Below are 20,202 nucleotides of genomic sequence, written 5' to 3' on the forward strand. Positions count from 1 at the left end.
AAAAAAAAGACAATGGAGCTAATAACTCTCCTGGCAGATCCAAGTTGGCTAACTTATAAAACAAGTGCTGCCTAGGAACTTATTTTATGATTTTTCATATACTATTCCATCTATTTTCTATCCAATTCAATGTGTGAATAGTGTGAACTAGGTATTTGGCTCCCCCAGAGATGGTTTTTGAATTAACTTATGGGATATACTGAGACTTAGAGAGTAGTTCTGGGAGGGAAGAGACTACAGGTTAAAAGGAGTCTGCTTATCTTTTTTTTAAATCTTTAAAAAAATTATAAAGGAAACTCTTTACCCAATGTGGGCCTCGAACTCACAACCCTGAGATCAGGTGTCACATGCTCTACTGACTGAGCCAGCCAGGTGACCCCGCTTGACTTACCTTTGAGAACAACTACTACAGTTTATAATAACCTTTCTCCACCTCATTTTATGCCTACAAACCCACAATAAAAATAAAAATACAAGGATTACTCAATACCTTTTAAAGAAATAAACAGAATGTATAAAACATGTTCAGTCTTTCATACCATTTTATTTTCTCCCTTCAACCATAATAATATGATATCCAAATTTTGTCCTAATTGGAGGGTCGGTAAACACAGGCTTATCTGGCCCACTTACAGGCAAGGCAAATGCTGCTTCTTGAAATGGTCCCACCATGGAACCTCTGGTCATCCAACCCAAGTCGCCCTGAAAAACCCAAAAGATATGTGATGTCAGGTGGCCCTGAAGAGGCAACAGTTCTACTGTAACTTGAGAATTTCCCAACACAAATGCTAAGGTTCCTAGGTTTATTCATCTGGACTGTGAAGAAGTGTGCTTGACAAGGACAAACAGGTAGAAGAGATCCAACCCTGGACTGAACACATAAACACTCACAATGTTGCTGGTTGTCTGTTAGCTGTGCCAGTTTGGTAATGCCTAGTTTTAGACACAGGTGACCTGTACTCAACTGTTCACAAGTTGGACATTTCTGCTTTTAGGATCTTTAAACCAAGATAAGGCTAAAATTAATGGCAGAATGCAGAAATAATCCCTACTGCTGTGTGTCCTCCATGGCAGACTTTTTTTCCTTTTTTTTTTTTTTAAAGATTTATTTATTTTAGAGAGAGAGAGAGCACGAGCTGGAGGGGCAGAGGGAGAATCTCAAGCAGACTCTGCACTGAGCACGGAGCCCAACTCAGGGCTTGATCTCACAACCTCGGGAACATGACCTGAGCTGAAACCAAGAGTCAGATGCTCAACTGGACTGTGCCACCCAGACACCTCAGGGAGAGATCATTTTAAATGATAACAGCACCATACCCCTTGCCTGGCTTTATCTTCACTATACTGTGTGGCCACTTCATTGAATCTCATTCCAGACTTTAACTTTTCCATGGCTTCCATGATTTTCCCATGTTTTTCACACAGAATGTGTCTAACCTACAAGGAAAAAGTATGTTCACATGGTATTTGGGACACGCAAATGGTTCCCTTTCTTACAGTATAGCAGTCATGTCTGGATTACTTCCATAGTGAGAAAACACATCAGGTTCATAGCAACAAAGTCCTGGAAGTCTGCTCCGTTGGGCGATGGCCACAAACCCATTTCCTGTGTCAAGACGCTATCTGGGAACTCTGATTTAGACAGCAATGGGCACAGGGCTGTGAGAAGCTCCCATCTTTACCATGTACTTCAATGGTAACAGGAAGAGGAGACATAATGGTTGAAAGCTGGGGCCCTTGAGTCAAATCCCAACACTGCTGTGTGATTGGAGGCATTTTCTTAAACCTCTGTTTCCCCATTTGTGCCCTGAGATAATAACAGTAACTATGCGTTCTCGTAGGGTTGTGAAGACTGAGATAACGATGTTAATACTCAATAAAGGTTAGCCATTACTTCCATCAGAGTGGGGATGATATTTAAAAAACCCATGAGGAAATACTTTACCAAAAGAGGCCCAATGTATAAAGCTCCTCAGAATTTGGCACTTTGAAAACGTATCTTATGTTAAGTATATTCAACCCTATGGAAGTATTCAAGTTTGACTTACATTTATATAAAGCCATGTTTTTTAAAAACACAAATCACTCTACCTTTAAAAATGATTTTGTCAAGGTAGCTGTTCTACATGATTTCCAATTTCTCATTCAAACTCAATCCATAGTTTCATATTGTACATCATACTCTGGAATGGGAGTTAACGGTGTCTCCCTTATGAATGTAGAGGCAAGCAAATCAAGCCTGGCCTCAGAGTTCAACTACTGGAATTGAAGGCAAGGGGATTCTAGACCCACAGGAATAACTTCCTGTCTGGAGAAGCTACACAGGGGATAGGAACATAACAAAGGAAATGATCTGTCAAAAGGCAGGGCTCTGAGAGGCAAACTTCTAGAGAATGTGTCCAGCAACTGTCCAAGAAAGACAGGGACAAACAGTCTGGACACTAGAGAGATACATGTTGGGAAACAAGGATGGTTCATCAGACCTCAACTTGGCATAGCTAAAAACAACTTTGAGAATGCCTCCCTCTTTATGATTCCATACTTCTGGTTGGTTTGATTACTGGGACATGAATGAAACACGATAAAGGAAAGAGGATACCATCTAACATTTTATCAATGAATAAACAAGTATTCTGGTCTGGACAGCCTGACAGGTTAGACATGACGTGTCTGTAGTATCTGTGGCCTCTGCAATGTGACAGACTGACTGGCAACCATGTAGACTCCCATCTTAGAAAAGAGCTGACCCACAGAGGATTTGGGAGTGATTAGCGTGGAGGTAGCGCGGGATCAATCCTCCACTGCGGGAGGGAGGAGATTACCCAGGGAGGCTACATAGAACAAGAAGAGGAGAAACAAAGGCTAAAGACATGCTTGGAGAATATTGACATTTAGGCCACAGCAAAGAAAGATGCTCTATACGTGCAGTACGAAGGCCAAATAGGTAGGACAGAAAGGCGTGTTCAGGGAAACCAAGGCAAGAGACGGTTTAGGAAGGAAATGGTCAACAGGCTTAAATGCTGCAGAGTGACCAGGTAAGAAGTACAATCAATTTAGTACTGAGACATCGATGACCTTAGCAAAAGCAGAAAGAGCAGAAGCCAGGCTGTGGCAGGCAGCTCAAGGAAGTAATGGGGGGTGGGAAGGGAAGGCATGTGCGGTACTCCCCCAGATGAGTCAGAAAAGGAGACAGAGCTCTTATTAGAAGAAAAAGGTCACAAGCACGTGTCTATTTTAAAGGTCCCTGGGCATAATCTCAGAATGAAGGGAAAGATGCAGTCAGGAGAGAAAGGCTGAAGACAGCAACCAAAGAGGGTAGAGAAGATGAAGGAGCAAGGCATGGCATTCGGTGCACTGCTTGAAATATCTGTGAGCCTTAGAGGAGGAACACTGAGAAGACAGGGGAGGTGTGGATAAAGAGAACTTTGTTGGGAGGGGGGCTGGAACGCCAATGAGTTACTGCTTATAGGTCTGGTTTCCATTTTCATGTGAAAATTTAACAATATTTAAAAGTTAGTATTTGCTAGGTACCAGGCTAAGCACTTTGCACGCATTCTCGCATGAAATCCTCACACCAACCTTGTGAGACTGGATCAGTGTTTCTCAACCCCAGCAGCACATCAGAATCATCCTCAGCACTGCTATAAAATCCATCAAGGTGGAATCTCCACACCCCCCCCCCCCCCGGAGATTCTGAGGCAGCTGGTCTGGGGTGGGACCCTGGGCCCCAGTAGTTTTAGAAGCTGTCTAGGGGAATCTGAAGTACATCAGGGTTGAGAACCACTGGATGAAGTTGTCTGCTGCCTGATGAAGCAGGGTGGCTGACAGCTGAAGGTGAGCGGTAAAGGACTGCTGAGCAGTACTGAGGGCCTGGCTTAGGTCAGAGACCAGGAATCAGTGGTCCCAATTCGCAAGGCCATGTGACTCTCCAGCAAGGCCCAGCACTTCTGGGTGTAAATGTAAAAGAAGTAGACGACAGGATTGATCCCAAGTTGGAGACCGGGAGGTGGATGCAGCAAATGACCAAAAGGAAAGAGCTAGGGCTCCCAGATCCAGTGGTCAAGCTCTTTGACCTACTTTCCAGTTTATAGGTCATACAGGGCTTGGACAACAGATATGAAGCCTGGGAGAAGGTGGGGAGAACAGGTGGGCTCGAGGTCTGTGTGCAAAGAAGACCAGAAAAAAAATCGGGAGGCAGGAGGGAAGCTATGGTTGGCAGATGGATTTCAGAATCTGGACTGCCCTAGAGACACAGGGCAGGGTATGGGCTCAGGAGTGCGGTTGAAAGCAAAATGGCAGGATATGGAAGGAGCATAGCCCTGAAAGGCCAGAGGGTTCCAGGGTCTTCTCCCTGCTGGGACCTTTACAAACCACTGGAAACAATCCAGATGTCCTCTAGCAGGTGAACAGTTAAACATATGGCACATCTGTTCAGTGCACATTACTCAGCAACATAAAGGAACAGACTATTGATAAGTGGAGTAACTTGAATGAAAGCTCCAGAGAATTATGCTGAGAGTGGGAAAAGCCAGGTTACATATTGCATCATTTCATTCACGTAACATTCTTGCAGTGATGAAATTACAGAAATGGAGAACAGCTGCCAGGGGTTAAGGATAGAGAAGGTAGGGGAGGGAAGTGAGCATGGCTATAAAACAGCAACAAGACAAGATCCTTGGGGTGATGGGAATCTTCTGTATCTTCACTGTATCAATGTCCATCTCCTGGTTGTGCTATCGTACTGGAGTTTGATGTAAGTTTGATGTAAGATGTTACCATCGGGGAAAGCAGGGTAAAAGGTAAATGTATCATTTTTTTTACAACTGAATGGGAGTCTAAAATTATCTTAGGAAAATTTGGTTCTAATCAACTTTCCTACCTGATTATGTGCCACTTCTTTCCACATACCTCACGCGCAGCCACACTGAAGTTACTTTTTTCCAGAAAAGGTGAGGTGCCTCTTCAAATTCACATGCAGTGGAGCAGTCTCTTAGGCTGGGTGCTTGTACAAGTCAGAACGTAGGGGGAAAACTGCACGTGGCCCAAATTACCCTATAACATCCCTTATGAAAATGCCGTACCAGAGACCCAACACATCAGCCCTCATTAAACCCAACATAGCCTGTCTCTCAGGCCTGTGGCAACAATGACCACTTCTTCTGCTGAACACCAGATGAAGTACTTGGTTTGTATTTGGAACTATGTTTCATGAAAACATTATGTTTGGATGCCAGAGTCCCACTTCACATAACTGGATGCTTATATGAGAACAGAGGTCAACTGTGGAAAAGCAGATTCATGTCTCCCATCTCACGCTTTCTCTGGTTCACTGAGTAGAAGAGTGGGTAGAACAGCTCACACTATATTATTTCTCTTTCTCTCTTTTTGGCTGCATGTGGCTGGATTTATAGGACACTACTGCAGCAATCTATTTATTTGCCTAACTGTTCCAACTGCAGTAGGATAATGAAATCCACCTCTTACTTCCTGTTTTTTTTTTTTAAAACCCAGAACTTAGAACACTGCTTGCTGCAGGGCAGAGGTCACTAAATCCATACTGAACAAATGAATCAAAGTATGGAATCCCACACCCTGACCAGAACATGGAAATTGCTTGTTTCATAGCACTAAGTAGTATGGTTTTGTTCACAGACTGTATTTTCCCAGGGCAGACACTCCCCTGGGACTAGGTCAAGTAGTTCCAAGTAATTATCTGTGATTTGTCTCCCACCCCAGTTTTAACAGTCAGGACCCTGGCTTGTAGTTTACTAGTGGGTAGCTACCTGATGGGACTGGTTGGTACCTTTGCCTGTTTATCTAAGCCCTTGGTTTTATAAAATATTTTTTCCTTCTGAGAAATAGTTCATTCGTTTATTTTCTTCATACTTTGTATTATTTCTTGAAATGTACACTTAATACATTTCAGAACACAACAGGAAGGATTAAGAAATTTGGAATGTTTGAGAAAGCATTTAAGGAAATCCTTAAAAGGAATTACCGTTTGTAAGTGAGACTGGTCGCTACCTTCCAATTTTATGTTATCTTGATTTTATATCAGCGTTAGGCTAGCCTCTTAGAATGAGTTAACCATTACATTCCTTCCTTACAATGAGTTAAGCATACCATCTTCCTTTCCTGGGTACCAAAATAAGAGATGTATAGAAGTAATTTAAATTTAATGTGAAAGGAAATTAATGAGTAACTCACCTTTATTGTATTACCACCACCTTTGGGACCCTGGGCCTTCTTGTCAGAACTGTCACTCCCGGAGGCGGCTCCCCCTTTAGAGAAGAGATCACAGGTACTCGTTTATAATGCATCCTGATATTTACAGAAAGGTCCAATAAAATAAGAGTTGATATTTCTGTCCTAGCACCACACTTCCTTTTTTTTTTTTTTTAAAGATTTATTTATTTATTTATGATAGACATAGAGAGAGAGGCAGAGTGTGTCACAGGCAGAGGGAGAAGCAGGCTCCATGCCGAGAGCCCAATGTGGGACTCGAGCCCGGGACGCCAGGATCGCGCCCTGGGCCAAAGGCAGGCGTTAAACCGCTGCGCCACCCAGGGATCCCTTAGCACCACACTTCCAAAGGGCACTCAGCCAGACACTTTACTACAAGAGGCTAAATTAATCTGTGACTCACCTCCCATAAAGCAAGAAATTTGTGTCCTACATAAACCCTTTGTGGAAAATGGATATACGAGTGAGTGTGCTGATAGATGGAGAGCGCCAAAAGCCTAGCCCAGACTTTCTGGACCTAATTTGAAATCCTGCCTTCAAAGGGCAAATCCTTGAACTCTTGCAAGATGTCTAATAAGCACTGCAACTATGTATTTGAGTACTCACAATTCCAGTAAGTCAAATCTCCATATATATTTTATTTATTTTTTAAAATAAATTCATTTTTTATTGGTGTTCAATTTGCCAACATACAGAATAACACCCAGTGCTCATCCCGTCAAGTGCCCCCCTCAGTGCCAGTCACCCATTCACCCCCACCCCCCGCCCTCCTCCCCTTCCACCACCCCTAGTTCGTTTTCCAGAGTTAGGAGTCTTTATGTTCTGTCTCCCTTTCTGATATTTCCCACACATTTCTTCTCCCTTCCCTTATATTCCCTTTCACTATTATTTATATTCCCCAAATGAATGAGAACATATAATGTTTGTCCTTCTCCGATTGACTTACTTCACTCAGCATAATACCCTCCAGTTCCATCCACGTTGAAGCAAATGGTGGGTATTTGTCATTTCTAATGGCCATATATATTTTAAATAAAAATCTAATTTTCCACCAGCCATATTTGGCCAAATATACTATCTTTATGTCCAAATTCCTGGAGTCTATGACATTGCCTACTGATACCTTCCTAAGAAAAGTTGTTGATATTCAGAGTAACAACCACAGGCAGCATGTTAGATTTTACTATGATGTCATCTTACCACTGTGTTAACTTCTGTGTTCATGGCCGCATACTTACTGTTAGAGGTGGATGTTCGTAAGAACTATGGCTGGGTTAAATGTTAAGTTCAGTGAACGTTTCCTACATAACTACTAAGTTCCAGACACTGGAGATATAAAGATGAACAAGCAATGGTACCTTCCTTCATGGAAACCATACGCTACTGGAGCAGAGAGACATGTAAACAGATCATTTCAGAATGACCTATGATCTATGGACAGAAGGCTGTGGAAGCACAGAGGGGCATTTTAGCCAGTCAGGGAAGATTTCCTGGATGAGCAGAAACTGACCAAGTGAAGAAAGGACAGGGATGAGGAGCCACTCCGGGGTGGTAGAACAATGTGGTGTGTGTTGGAAACTATGGATGAAGCCAAATCTGAGGTGGGAGTGTTGTGAGATAAGCCCAGGGGAGGTGGCTGAGAGTTAGGACATAAGGTCCTATGAGTCCGACTAAGGAACCTGGAATTTATCCTTAGAAAAGGGAGCAACTGAAAAGTTTTAATCAAGAGACTCCATGTTACTTGTCTTAGTATCTCTAATGCCTCGCACAATACCTGGCACACTGAAAACCCAAAATACCGGACCACCAAATGCCTAAGACAATGTTACTGCCAAAGGAATTTTATCCCACCAAACTCTTAAGTGGGTTTGCTGTATATTCACTCTCAAATGGTGATGCCTTCCAGTTATCCCATCATCTGGTGGCTACCTTCTGACTGCCTCCTCACTCCCTTTGACTGACTGAGGATGCTGGCAGTTTCAGGATTCCTTTCTGCCCTCACTCTCGCCATCATCTTGGATGACCTTGCCACCTATGCTGAGGAACCATCTAGTGACCTAACTTCACACTTCTGGACATCCCTCCTGAATGTTGATGCCTTCTACGTGGGGCCACTGTTCCCAAGGGCACACGATGGAACCATGTTGAGAACAGTTCAGTCTCTGGCTACAACTTCATGTTTTTCCAGCCTTATCATGCCTCACTCCCACAACACTGGCTCTCTGGCTTCACAGAAACCACTCCCCACTTCCATACCTTTATCCTGCTATGTTCCCCTAGACTAACAAATTTCTCCTTCCCTTCGGAGTCTGGACCCCTTGCTTGATCATCTCTGTTCCCAGTGGCACGCTTAACTACTTTGTCCTGCTATTCTATTATCATTGTCCAACAAACCAACCTTGGCTCAAGGCGACACCTAGGTCTTTCCAATCCTATATTGCGCCAGTTGCAAGTTACCAGGTAAATCATGATTGTGTGGACTGTGTCCTCTACAAATGCATGGACTTCAATCCTAGGCTCTCAGCCTTGAGGGCTGATCCTTTTATTAGTGTTTTGTTCCCTTTCCCATCACCCTCAATGGCTATTCCAAACCTTTATCACTCAAGACCCACACTCAGTCTCTGCCCCTCAGTCTTAAAAACTACCCTTACCTTCCACTTTCCTAAGAATTTGAGGCCATTAATCATGATATCCTATAAACTCCAGCTCCCAGTCGGGCCCCCATTTTTACAACCACACCCACCCTCGTTCCTTTCCCTATGGCCGCAAGCATAATGTATCCCTTCTTGGGACGCTTGGGTGGCTCAGCGGTTGAGGTCTGACTTTGGCTCCAGGCGTGATCCTGGAGTCCCAGGATTGAGTCCCACATCAGGCTCCCTGCATGGAGCCTGCTTCTCCCTCTGCCTATGTCTGTGCTTCTCTCTCTCTCTCTTTCATGAATAAATAAATAAATAAATATTAAAAAACATAATGTGCCCCTTCTCCTATTCAAAGGTCAACTTCTCCACCTCGGTCCTGGACCCCGTTTTCTCAAACCTCACTCCTCTGGACCTTTACATCCCTCTAACTCTACTGGACTCTTCACATCAGCCTCACTCTTAAGTTTTCCCCATTCTTAAGTAACAAACAGAATTTTCTCTTCGTCCTGTCTTCTTCTAGTTACCATCTCATTTCCATGCTTTTTCAATTAAGGCTTTTCAGAGAAGTCCGCACTGATTGTCTCCCAACTTCTCACTTCCACGGTCAGTCCTCTAGTCACTGGCCATCCGCTGCCCCCCGGGAATCGCCGCTCTGCTCCCTCCCCTCACTCCTCACCCGACCCCATTCTCCCTGGCCGTTCTGGCCGCTCTACCTTTCCCCCCTTTCCTGGAACCGCTCTTTCCCTTGGGCGGCATCTCCGAAAACTGCGACCGAACCCTCAATGGCTTCCTTCGCCGCACAAAGTCCCTTCAGGCCCCACGGGCATGTCCGGAACAAACGCCTGAAAAGGGCAACAAAACTGACCGTCTTCGCTGCGGCCCTGGAAGCAGGCATAATCTAGGACAGACCGGGTCCTTGGGCCCTCGCAACAATGGGGATAAAGCTGGCTGACCAATAGGAAGTTTGGGTCGGTTGTGGGGGTGGTGGTGGATCCAAAGGTACAGCAGGGGCGGGAAACTCCGCCTTTGCGTTTTTTGTTTCTTTGGTCACAGGCTCTCGTTAGCGCCAGTTCTCATTCTCCCCAAATCCCGGCGGGTCTCCTTCACGCGTCCGTAGTGGAAGGCGCAAGCCTCTGCAGTCCCTTAGCGCCAGCTCTAGCCAATCCCGCGGGGCCTCCAGATAAAGGGAAAGAAGAAAAAGCCGCGATGGCAGCTTTCTCCTCCTGCTCCCTCCTACACATAGGCCTGACCTACCTTGCGGTTTTTCACTTTTAAATTTTATTCTGCATTTGTAGCTGATGGGATTTAAAGGGTAGTTTTATTAAAAAAGGTTATCACCCATCTGCCTCTTGGCAGAACTCTGTCATGGAGAAAAATTGGAAGCAGGCCTAAATGTCTGTCCGTCTGCCAGCATTAAATGGCAGATGCACCTGACAAATACTTAGTGCCTGGAACGTTGTGAGAGCTCTACGTGTTCCAGCAGATAACAGCAACAATAACAAGCAAGCCTGTGTAAGTGGCTGAACTTACCCCAAGCAGTACCTCAAAGGAGAAGAGGATGGGCATAGGTCTGCTGGGGGGTTTCAAGGTCAAAAGCACTATAAGACAGATTCAAAATCATGTACAATCTCAACTATGCAGTATGCATCATGAGAAGATGGAGAAGGAAAGATGATGAAATCTTAAGTGTTAGGGGTGGCTGGCTGGCTCAGTCAGTGCAGCATGCAACTACTGATCTCAGCATTGTGGGTTTGAGCCCCAAGCTAGGTGTAGAGATTACTTAAAAAATTAAGTCTTTGAAAAAATTCTTCGGGTGCTTGGGGTGGCACAGTCAGTTAAGCGTCTGACTCCTGGTTTTGGCTCAGGTGGTGATCTCAGGGTAGTGATATTGAGCCCCACATTCGGCTCTATGCTCAACGTGGTGTCTGTGTTTCTCCTTCTCCCTCTGGCCCTCTACTTCCCCCACTCTTATGCACTCTCTCTCTAAAATAAGTCTGAAAAAAATTCTTAAGTGTTCATTCTGGAATGTGAGTTTGTGCCTACCTTTCATTTTTTTCTATTTATATTATATTCTGTTTCTATCAATTGGCATGTATTTTTATTTTATTCAAGAAAAAAGAGCAGTAAACGTTATTTGTAAAACAAACACCAAAAAAAAAGCTAGCTCCTCTACAGAGTTAAGTCTGCACCAGTCTGTGGAGGCCGACTGTGAAGGAGTCTGTGGAGCAGAATGACAAACGAACATAAGAGCCGGCGGGGGGGGGGGGGGGGGGGGGGGGGGGGGGCAGAGGGAAGAGAACTTCATCCTTGAAACCATGGTAACGACTATGGGAGTGTGCACAGTGAGTCAGAGCCAGGAGTGGCTGCCAGTTGTATTTTCTGTTCATTGTCTCTTCAGACTGATTCTTCCATGTATTTCTTAAATGAGGAAAATTAGGAAGGGAAGCTGGCAGCCCTCACAAACCTTGACCGAGACTCACTGTCCTGCCCTACCTGCCCCACAACCAGAGGGCTGCAGTTTCTTTTCCAGCTGAGATCCCAGAGCTTATTCTGAGAGAGGAGCTTGAAGCAACAGAGTACAGGATCTCTTTGATCCCATTCAGGGGTGATCAATCCATGGGGAGCTCTGGGCCCTCAGCTTTTGGGGACAAGGGTAGAAAAAAGTCACCTTTGGAAACTGAAAGCAAGAAAAATCAGTACATGGAGGATGAGGTCAGCCTCCTGCAGAAGTAGCCACCCATCCTGGCCAATGGAAGCAGGTATATCGCCAATGGGATGGTTGTGTCTCCTGAGCACAATCGGTAGCCAAACACTTTTCTAATTCTTTTCATGCCGTTGTAACATGTCTGGCATGAGATAATGAAGCTTTGAACAACTGATTGCTGAAAAAGGGCTTCAGGAGCACCTGGGTGGGTCAGTTAGTTGGTTAAGCATCCAATTCTGGATTTTGGCTCAGGACATGATCTCAGGGTCATGCAATCAAGCCCAGAGATAGGTTCTGTGCTGGGGGTGGAGCCTGCTTAGGATTCTCCGTCTCTTTTTGCCCCTCACCCCCCTACCTCACGCTCACACTCAATAAATAAATAAATAAATAAATAAATAAATAAATAAATAAATAAAGGCTTCAGAGAAGAAGAATCCATCTATGTTTATCCAGCATTGTCTAAGCAAGAGCTTCAGTTTCTGGAGAACATTAATATTCCAGTATCTAGTGAGGTGGATTTTTCTCTGAGGCAGTGTTCATTTGAGACAGTGGAAAACAACCAACACAAGTGGCATATGTAGCAGAATGCCTGGGTGGCTCAGCGGTTGAGCGTCTGCCTTTGGCTCAGGTCGTGATCCTGGAGTCCTGGGATCGAGTCCCACATTGGGCTCCCGGCATGGGGCCTGCTTCTCCCTCTGCCTATGTCTCTGCCTCTCTCTGTGTGTGTGTCTTTCATGAATAAATAAGTAAAATCTTAAAAAAAAAAAAAAACAAGTGGCATATGTAGCATGAGCCACGTGCTTTCCCATTATCTCTTTGAGTTTTAACAACAGTGTTTCATTTTAAGATTGTGTTTTTAAGATTTTTTTATACATTTATTTGAGAGAGTGAAAGCGAGAGAGCAGGGAGCCCGATGCAGGGCTCAATCCCAGGAACCCAGGACGCCCCTTAAGGTTTTATTTATTTTTTTTTAATTTTTTTTAAATTTTTATTTATTTATGATAGTCACAGAGAGAGAGAGAGAGAGGCAGAGACATAGGCAGAGGGAGAAGCAGGCTCCATGCACCGGGAGCCTGACGTGGGATTCGATCCCGGGTCTCCAGGATCGCGCCCTGGGCCAAAGGCAAGCGCCAAACCACTGCGCCACCCAGGGATCCCTTAAGGTTTTATTTTTAAGTAATACCTACCCTCAACGTGGTGCTTGAACTCACAACCTCAAGATCAAGTGTCGCATGCCCTACTGCCTGAGCCAGCCAGGAACCCCTGTTTTCACAGCAGTCTTATTTGTAGAGAATCACCATTGCCATTTTAGAGCTGAAGAAACAGGCTCAGAGGACTTAAGAAACCTGCTCAAGGTTGCAGATCTAGGGACTGTGGCAGGGTCGGGCTCGGAACTCAGATCTGTCTGACTTCCAAGCTGGTAACTTCTTTTTTTAAAAAATATTTTATTCATTTATTTATTTTTGAGAGGCTCAGAGAGAGGCAGAGACATGTGAGGAGCCTTACACAAGACTCGACCCCAGGATCCCAGATCACGACCTGAGCCAAAGGGAGATGCTCAACCACTGAATCACCCAGGCATCCCAAGCTGGTAACTTCTGCATGATGACACTGCCCTAGGTTTTGCTAGCCCCTACATGAAACCCAAGAACAGCCAGTTCCCTTTGTTCTGAGTGCATATTAAAGTCAGTTTCCCCAGCATCTGACGCCTTACTAGGGGGCATTCTGCCCAAGGGGTGTCAGGGGCAAGTTATGCCCCCACCATACAGAAGTCAAGCTGCCTCTGGTTTATGTGTCAGTGTGTTGGTTCTTAGTAGTCATGAAGGTGATTGCCTCTGTCTACTGGACCTCCCAAGCCTAGTTGCACAGAGGCAAGAAGAAACATGGTGTTGGGGGGTGGGGGCAGTGAGCAGGGTGCTGTAGCCAGGCCAGAGGGGATGCAGTGGGGAAGAGGTCTTCTGTATCCTCACCCTCAGGGACTGGTCTCCATGTCTAATGGATTCTGTCTTCCAAACACCTCATCTCTCTGCTCCTCATTGTTGTACAGTGAAAAAGGAACACTCTGCAGAGATTCACCAAGCATTTCCTGCCTTTGTGCCCTGCCCTCTCTGCCCCTGCCACAGCCTTTTGTATGTTCTTTGGACCACTGGAACAGCCCCCACATGTGGTCTCTCAGCCATCAGCCTCATACCCTCTGAGCTATGCTCCCTAGTGTCTGGCAGAGAGCTCTCAAACACAGATCTGACACTCATTCCTCCAATTAAGACCCTTCAGTGACTCACTGCAATCTGAGAGGCTCTTCAGCTTGGAGACCCAAGGGTCTTTCTGCTGACATCTGCAGTCTTATCTCTTGCCCTACAGGATTTCAACCATGTTGAGGTACCATTTACAGGCCCTCAAATGTATAGTACTCTCTTAAAACTTCGTGCCTTTGAACACGCTGTTCTGTCTACCTGGAATGCTCTTCCCTCATTTCTTATCTAGTTACCTTTTATTTTCTTTTCAAGACCAAGTGAGGTGCTACTTCCTCCTGGAGGCCTTCCCTGACTCTCTTCTCTACCTCTCCCAGGCTGGGCAGGCACTCACCTGCACTGCCAAAGCACCCAATGCTTATCTCTAATATTTGTATGATTTTCAGTAATAGCCCATACCATAGATGGACCAGGTTGTTTAACTGTTCACTTGTTGAAAAACATTTGAGTTATTTCCATTTAGAGGCCATTACAAATAAAGTGGCTATAAACATTTGTGTACAGGTTTTTATGTGAATGCAAGTTTTCATTTCTCTAGGATAATTTCCAAGAGTGTTATTGATGAGATGTATGGTAAGCATGTGGAGTTTTGTAAAAGAATGCCATATCCTTTTTCAGAGTGGCTGTACCGTTTCACATTCCTACCAGCAATGTATGCGTGATCCCATTTCTCTGCTTACTTACCAGCATTTTGTGTAACCACAATTTTTTTATTTCACCCATTTGGATAGGTGTGTACTAATATCTCATTGTGGCTTGAATGTACATTTCTTGATGGCTGATGATATTATTAAGCATCTTTTTCCGTGTTAATTTATATTTTCATTTGTTAATTCATGTGTCTGTGTATGCTCTTCAGTGAAACAAGTGTCATGTCTTTTGTCCAGATTGGATTCTTTTACTGTTGAGTTTCAGGAGCTCTTTATATATTCTAAATATGAGTACTTTGTCAGATATGTGATTTGCAAATATTTTCTCCCAGTCTCTGAGCTTATCTTTTCATCCTTTTTAGAGAGCTTTTTTCCCAGAGCAAAAGTCTTTTGTTTTTTCTTTTATGGATTATTTATGTTATGTCTCAGGACTCTTTATCAAGCCGTAGATCTCAAAGATTTTCTATTTCATTTCTAAAAGTTTTATAGTTTTATGTTTTACACTAAAATCTATGATCCATTTGACTTAATTTTTGTGGAAAGTGTGAGATTTAGATTGAAGTCTGTTCTTTTTTTGCCTATAGAGAGCCAAGTGTCAACGGATGAAAGTGGTCCTGAGAAACTGAGAGTGGCCCAAGGCTGTAAGCCAACAAAGAAAAATAGGACTTCAGTCCTACAAAAGCTCCCTGCATGGTGCCTGTTTCTCCCTCTGCCTGTGTCTCTTTCTCTCTCTCTCTCTCTCTCTCTCTCTCTCTCATAAATCAATCAATCAATCAATCTTAAAAAAAAAAAGTAGTAAGCCACGGCAATTGTAAGGCTCACCTAGTTTGTTTCTGGTCCCTCAGGGATCACTGAGGTTTGCTTTTTTTCATTAACTGACACCCAGTGTCTTAAAAACCATAATCCAAAGTTTCATATATTTTGTTTTTGTTTTTGTTGTTATTTCAGACTGGAAGATAGTCTAGTCCCTGTTACTCCATCTTGGCCAGAAAGGGGATCACGCATACATTGCTGGTAGGAAAGTTCTAAGCTTCATATAGGTGGAACCATATATAGTAGGCATTCCTCTGGATCTGACTTTTTTTGTGAGTAGCAGCAGTTTGTTTCTTTTTAAATTGCTGGTAGTATTCCATTGTATGAATATTTCCTTTTTTAAAAGGCTGCATAGGATTTTTTATATGAATGAATCATAATTTATCTAACTGGTTTCCTACTGATTGACACTTAGAGATTATTTCTGGTCTCTTGTTGTGACTAACAGTGCTGCAGTGTACATCTTGAATGCACATTGTGCACAGATGTGAGATATCTTTAGGATAGATTCCTACACATGGAATAGTTGGGACAAAATATTTTGAACTTTGCATAGTAATTGTCAAATGTTTTTCCAAATGGAAAAGACCAGCCAATGCTCCCATTGACCATGTGTAAGGGTACCTGTTTCTCCACCAACTTGTTATTCTTAAACGAGCTGCCTTGATCACTTAATTAGCTAATAGTATAACAAGATTTTCCTATAAAACTTTTTCTCTGTATCCAGATCATAGGACTGCCTCAGGAAGGGAAGTTGCCATCTAGCAAGGGTATCTCATTACTTCAGAAGTAAACCTCCTTTGGATTCCATCCAGGGCCTCTGGCCTGATACTAAATTGGCTTTATAGGGAACAGTGCCATGGCAAGGTTCCAATGTGGTAGTCTTTGCTCTGCTGAAACAACATTTCTTAAGCAAAGTAAATTAATCACAGGCCTTTGGGGGGCTTATTTCCTTTGAGATTAGGATTACACCTAAAAGGTTTCAAGATAGTAGTTTTTTTTAAAACATTTTATTTATTTATTCATGAGAGACACAGAGAGAAAGGCAGAGACATAGGCAGAGGGAGAAGCAGGCTCCATGCAGGGGAGCCTTATGTGGGACTAAATCCCGGGACTCCAGGATCATGCCCTGAGCCGAAGGCAGATGAACCACTGAGCCACTCAGGCATCCCAAGACAGTAGTTGTTTTAGCAATGTTAGACATGTTACTCCTTTGAATGTCAACAAAATGCATTCTCCAAAAAGGATATGAAGTTCACATGGTCCCAGGGGGTCATTTTAGTGTCTCAAAGTGTTGCCCTTTCTAACTTAATGATGTGAAATTATGTTAGGTCTGCTTTAAGAAGTTAGTATGAACTAGATAGTAATCACTGGTAATTGACTTAAAACAACACAGAAAGTGGGATCCCTGGGTGGCGCAGCGGTTTAGCACCTGCCTTTGGCCCAGGGCGCAATCCTGAAGACCCGGGATCGAATCCCACATCGGGCTCCCGGTGCATGGAGCCTGCTTCTCCCTCTGCCTATGTCTCTGCCTCTCTCTCTGTGTGTGACTATCATAAATAAATAAAAACATATATATATATAAAAACAACACAAAAAGTGATGTATGATGTATCTGTATATGTCAGTTTGTAGTGAGTATAATAAGGGTAGCACTGGAACCCAACTGTCTGGGTAGGAATCCTAGTTTTGTCACCTACCAGCTATAACATCACAGGTAAGTTACTTAACATTTATGGACCTCCTCTATAAAACAGGGTACTACTAGTATCTTCCTCATTGAGTGTTGGGAGGATTAAATAATGAATTTGAATAAAGCACTTAGAACAATGCTTGACACATGGTACACTCTCAATAAACATAAGCAACGATTATGTTCACATGAGCCAGTATTTTTTTCTTTTTTGGCAAAATGTATCAATTAACATAACAAAGCTCCATGAAATGATGTCCTGGCAGATGGTGGGGTGTTTTACAGTGTAAGGTGCCTTCTCCTAGCAAAATCTATGACAATCCTTAGGAGCTATTCCAAAAACAAAGAGAAAGCAACAGTCACACACACAGAGACATGTTTGACGACAATGAATAAATGTCCATAAAGACAGTTTACACTGGAACTCAAATCACTTCTGTGATGGAAACTCCACTGTGATCTTTCATTCCAGATACTTGCGAGTAGGGCTTATTTGCCTTAATTAGGTACATAAATGGGCTAGTGGTAGTGGCAATGGTAGGGCCATACCTAGAAGCTAGAGGGAATTGATTTGGAAGCATGAAAGCATAAACAGAGGTTTATGAAGCACAGTGACTGTGGCGAGAAGTTTAACAGCCAGTAGCCATGCATCCATTTGGTTCAGGGATAGACTGAAGAAGACTAGAGGGGAGGTGGATTTTGAGTAAGGTTTACAAATCCATCTCCCTTTAATTGAGAGCAATGTGAAAGCAGTGCCTCATATATATCATCTCTTTAGGTTGAAGATGATTCAGTAAATATTTGTTGATAGAACTGAGTGGAATTAAAATTAAACAGTCCATAAGGATGCCTGGGTGGCTTAGCAGTTGAGCGTCTGCCTTCAGCTCAGGGTGTGATCCTGAGGTCCCAGGATCAAGTCCCACATTGGGCTCCCTGCATAGAGCCTGCTTCTGCCTCTGTCTCTGCCTTTCTGTGTGTCTCTCATGAATAAAATAAATAAAAATCTTAAAAAAAAAAACAGAATAGAATCCAAACTTCTCGCCACAGTCACTGTGCTTCACTTCCTATCCCCCAGCCATGCTATGGCTCTTCCTATTTCTTGAAAACCAGCAAACTCTCCCTCTTTGGGATCTTTGAATATGCTATTTCCCTGCCTGGAAGGCTCTCCCTTCAGGCGAATTGAGGTCTCAGTTCAAAAGTCACCTCAGAGGAACCTTTCTGTGATCAGTCAACCCATTTGACCTAACTCCCAGTTCCTATCTATCATGTCACCATATTAATTCTGCTGCAATCCGGGGTAATTTGGGGGCATTTATTTGCATTTAGCCTCTGCTGACTGGAATATATGAAGGCAGGGATCTTGTCTCTCTGGTTCATTGCTGTATCCTCAACACTGAAGTGTCTGACACATCCAGTAAATACTTGTTGAATGACTGAAAGTGTAATAAAGGCTCTAAGAAGTCCAGGGGTAAAGAAACCTTTTAAATCTGGTATTAAAAAAAAAACTATTAGTAATACCCTACATGTTTGGGGGAAAGTACTTCAGGAAATGCTGATAAAGGTATTTTTTTCATATTGCAGAGTAATGTAGTGAACATAACAGAAATTTATTATTCAGGCAGATGTGTGCTCAAATCTTGGTTCTGCCACTCACAACTGTGTGATCTTTGGTGAGTTAACTTCTCTGAGTTTCAGTTTGGGGGCATCTCCCTGTTTAAATGGAAGTGACAGTAAAAGACTTTGGAGGTGGTTGCATTTAACTAGATAAAGTAACATACTTACTTATTATAGTATATGTCAAAAAGTAACACTCAATGAATGTTAGTTTTCTTCCTTCCCCCATTATCATAATTATGATTATGATAATGGCACTTAAAGTTGCTATTCAATGGTTTACTTGTTGAGGTATACTTGAGTCATTTCCAGATTCATTCATCTAGCCTTTTCCATCCTTTGTATAATTTTCCTAGTGTAGATTTCCAGAAGTAGGATTACTGAGTAAAATGGTATGATTATGTAGTTTCCTGATGCATGTTGCCAGATTTTATTTTAAAGGAATGATATTTATTCATAGTGTGAACAGCCAGTAACCATGCATCCATTTGGTACTCTTTAAGCCTGACATATTGTAATTTCTCCCGCCTCCCCTCAATTTTAGCTACTATAATAGGCAAAAAATGGCCATTCAGTTTTAAAAATTTTGTGCGTCTTTGTTCATTAAGGAAGCGTAGACATTTTCCCATATGTTTGCCTTCTAATAGTATTTATTCTCATCTGTTTGTGCCTTCGTTCATTTTTCTCTTGTGCAAGCATACTCCTGTCACGGCTATAAGGACATGGCTAGTGTCACTCAGCCCTGCTCTCATGTGTTCTGCAGAGCAGGGGGTGGATGAGAGTTGGTGCTGTTGTTCACTCCCTTTGGAAATTTGGGAGTTCCTTCTCTCTTGGGTTGCTGCCTGCTGTCTTTTTTCCTAGATTCCTTTCCTTTCGGCCCTTCCCATAAATTTGGTGTAACCCTCAATTGTATCCTGGGTCTTTAAAAAATGTTCTTATTATAAAATATATAACACACGTACATGAAGAAAAGTGCTTAAAACAAATGTGCAGTTTGTACACTTGTAAAAATAGCTACAAGGGTGCACAAGTGTGACCACCACCCAGGTCCAAAAATAGAACTTCACCCATACTCAAGAATCCTCCCCTGTGTGTCTTCACCAGTTATAATTGACCCTTCCACTTCCAAGGAGCCACTCTCTTAACATTGAGGATGACAATCTCCTTGCTTTTCTTTATAGTTTTATCATCTACCTGTGGATACCTAAGGAAGGATTTAGGGTTGTTTTTTTTTTAAGATTTTATTTATTTATTCATGAGAGACACAGAGACAGAGAGAGGCAGAGACACAGGCAGAGGGAGAAGCAGGCTCCATGCAGGGAGCCTGACGTGGACTCAATCCCGGGTCTCCAGCATCACACCCTGGGCTGAAGGCGGCGCTAAACCGCTGAGCCACCCGAGCAGCCCAAGGATTTAGTTTTGATGGCTTTTGCACTTTATGTAAATGGAACCATCCTGTATGTGTTCCTATGCATCTTGTTTCTTTTGCTCAACTTTTTATTTCTGTTGTCCATACATGTTGTTGCATGTGCTGTAGTTTAATTGCTTTTGCTGTATAGAATCCCACAGTTTGGGGTGCCTGGGTGCCTCCATC

General features: G+C 43.3%; 1 protein-coding gene across 1 annotated transcript; it reads right to left on the reverse strand.

Annotated features, from left to right (window-relative positions):
• Nucleotides 1-524: 524 nt before the first annotated feature.
• PIN4 (peptidylprolyl cis/trans isomerase, NIMA-interacting 4) lies at nucleotides 525-9,725 on the reverse strand. The gene is made up of 4 exons (XM_025982865.2): nucleotides 9,596-9,725; nucleotides 6,208-6,281; nucleotides 1,318-1,437; nucleotides 525-702 (listed from the first exon to the last, which is right to left on the reverse strand). Exons 1-4 carry the CDS (start codon nucleotides 9,636-9,638, stop codon nucleotides 544-546), a joined length of 396 nt encoding a protein of 131 aa, XP_025838650.2. The 5' UTR covers nucleotides 9,639-9,725; the 3' UTR covers nucleotides 525-543.
• Between the last annotated feature and the right edge of the window lie 10,477 nt (nucleotides 9,726-20,202).

The sequence above is a fragment of the Vulpes vulpes genome, unplaced genomic scaffold (genome assembly GCF_048418805.1).
Source record: "Vulpes vulpes isolate BD-2025 unplaced genomic scaffold, VulVul3 u000000690, whole genome shotgun sequence".
In the NCBI taxonomy this organism is placed as follows: domain Eukaryota; kingdom Metazoa; phylum Chordata; class Mammalia; order Carnivora; family Canidae; genus Vulpes; species Vulpes vulpes.

What these genes read in the sequence shown, in the direction of transcription:
- PIN4 (XM_025982865.2), bottom strand. Translation starts at nt 9,638, where the DNA reads ATGCCGCCCAAGGGAAAGAGCGGTTCCAGGAAAGGGGGGAAAG. An exon ending in TTCCAGGAAAGGGGGGAAAG is followed by an intron (nt 6,282 to 9,595) that starts GTAGAGCGGCCA and finishes TCTTCTCTAAAG; the next exon opens with GGGGAGCCGCCTCCGGGAGT. An exon ending in AAGATAAAGCCAGGCAAGGG is followed by an intron (nt 703 to 1,317) that starts GTATGGTGCTGT and finishes TGGGTTTTTCAG; the next exon opens with GGCGACTTGGGTTGGATGAC.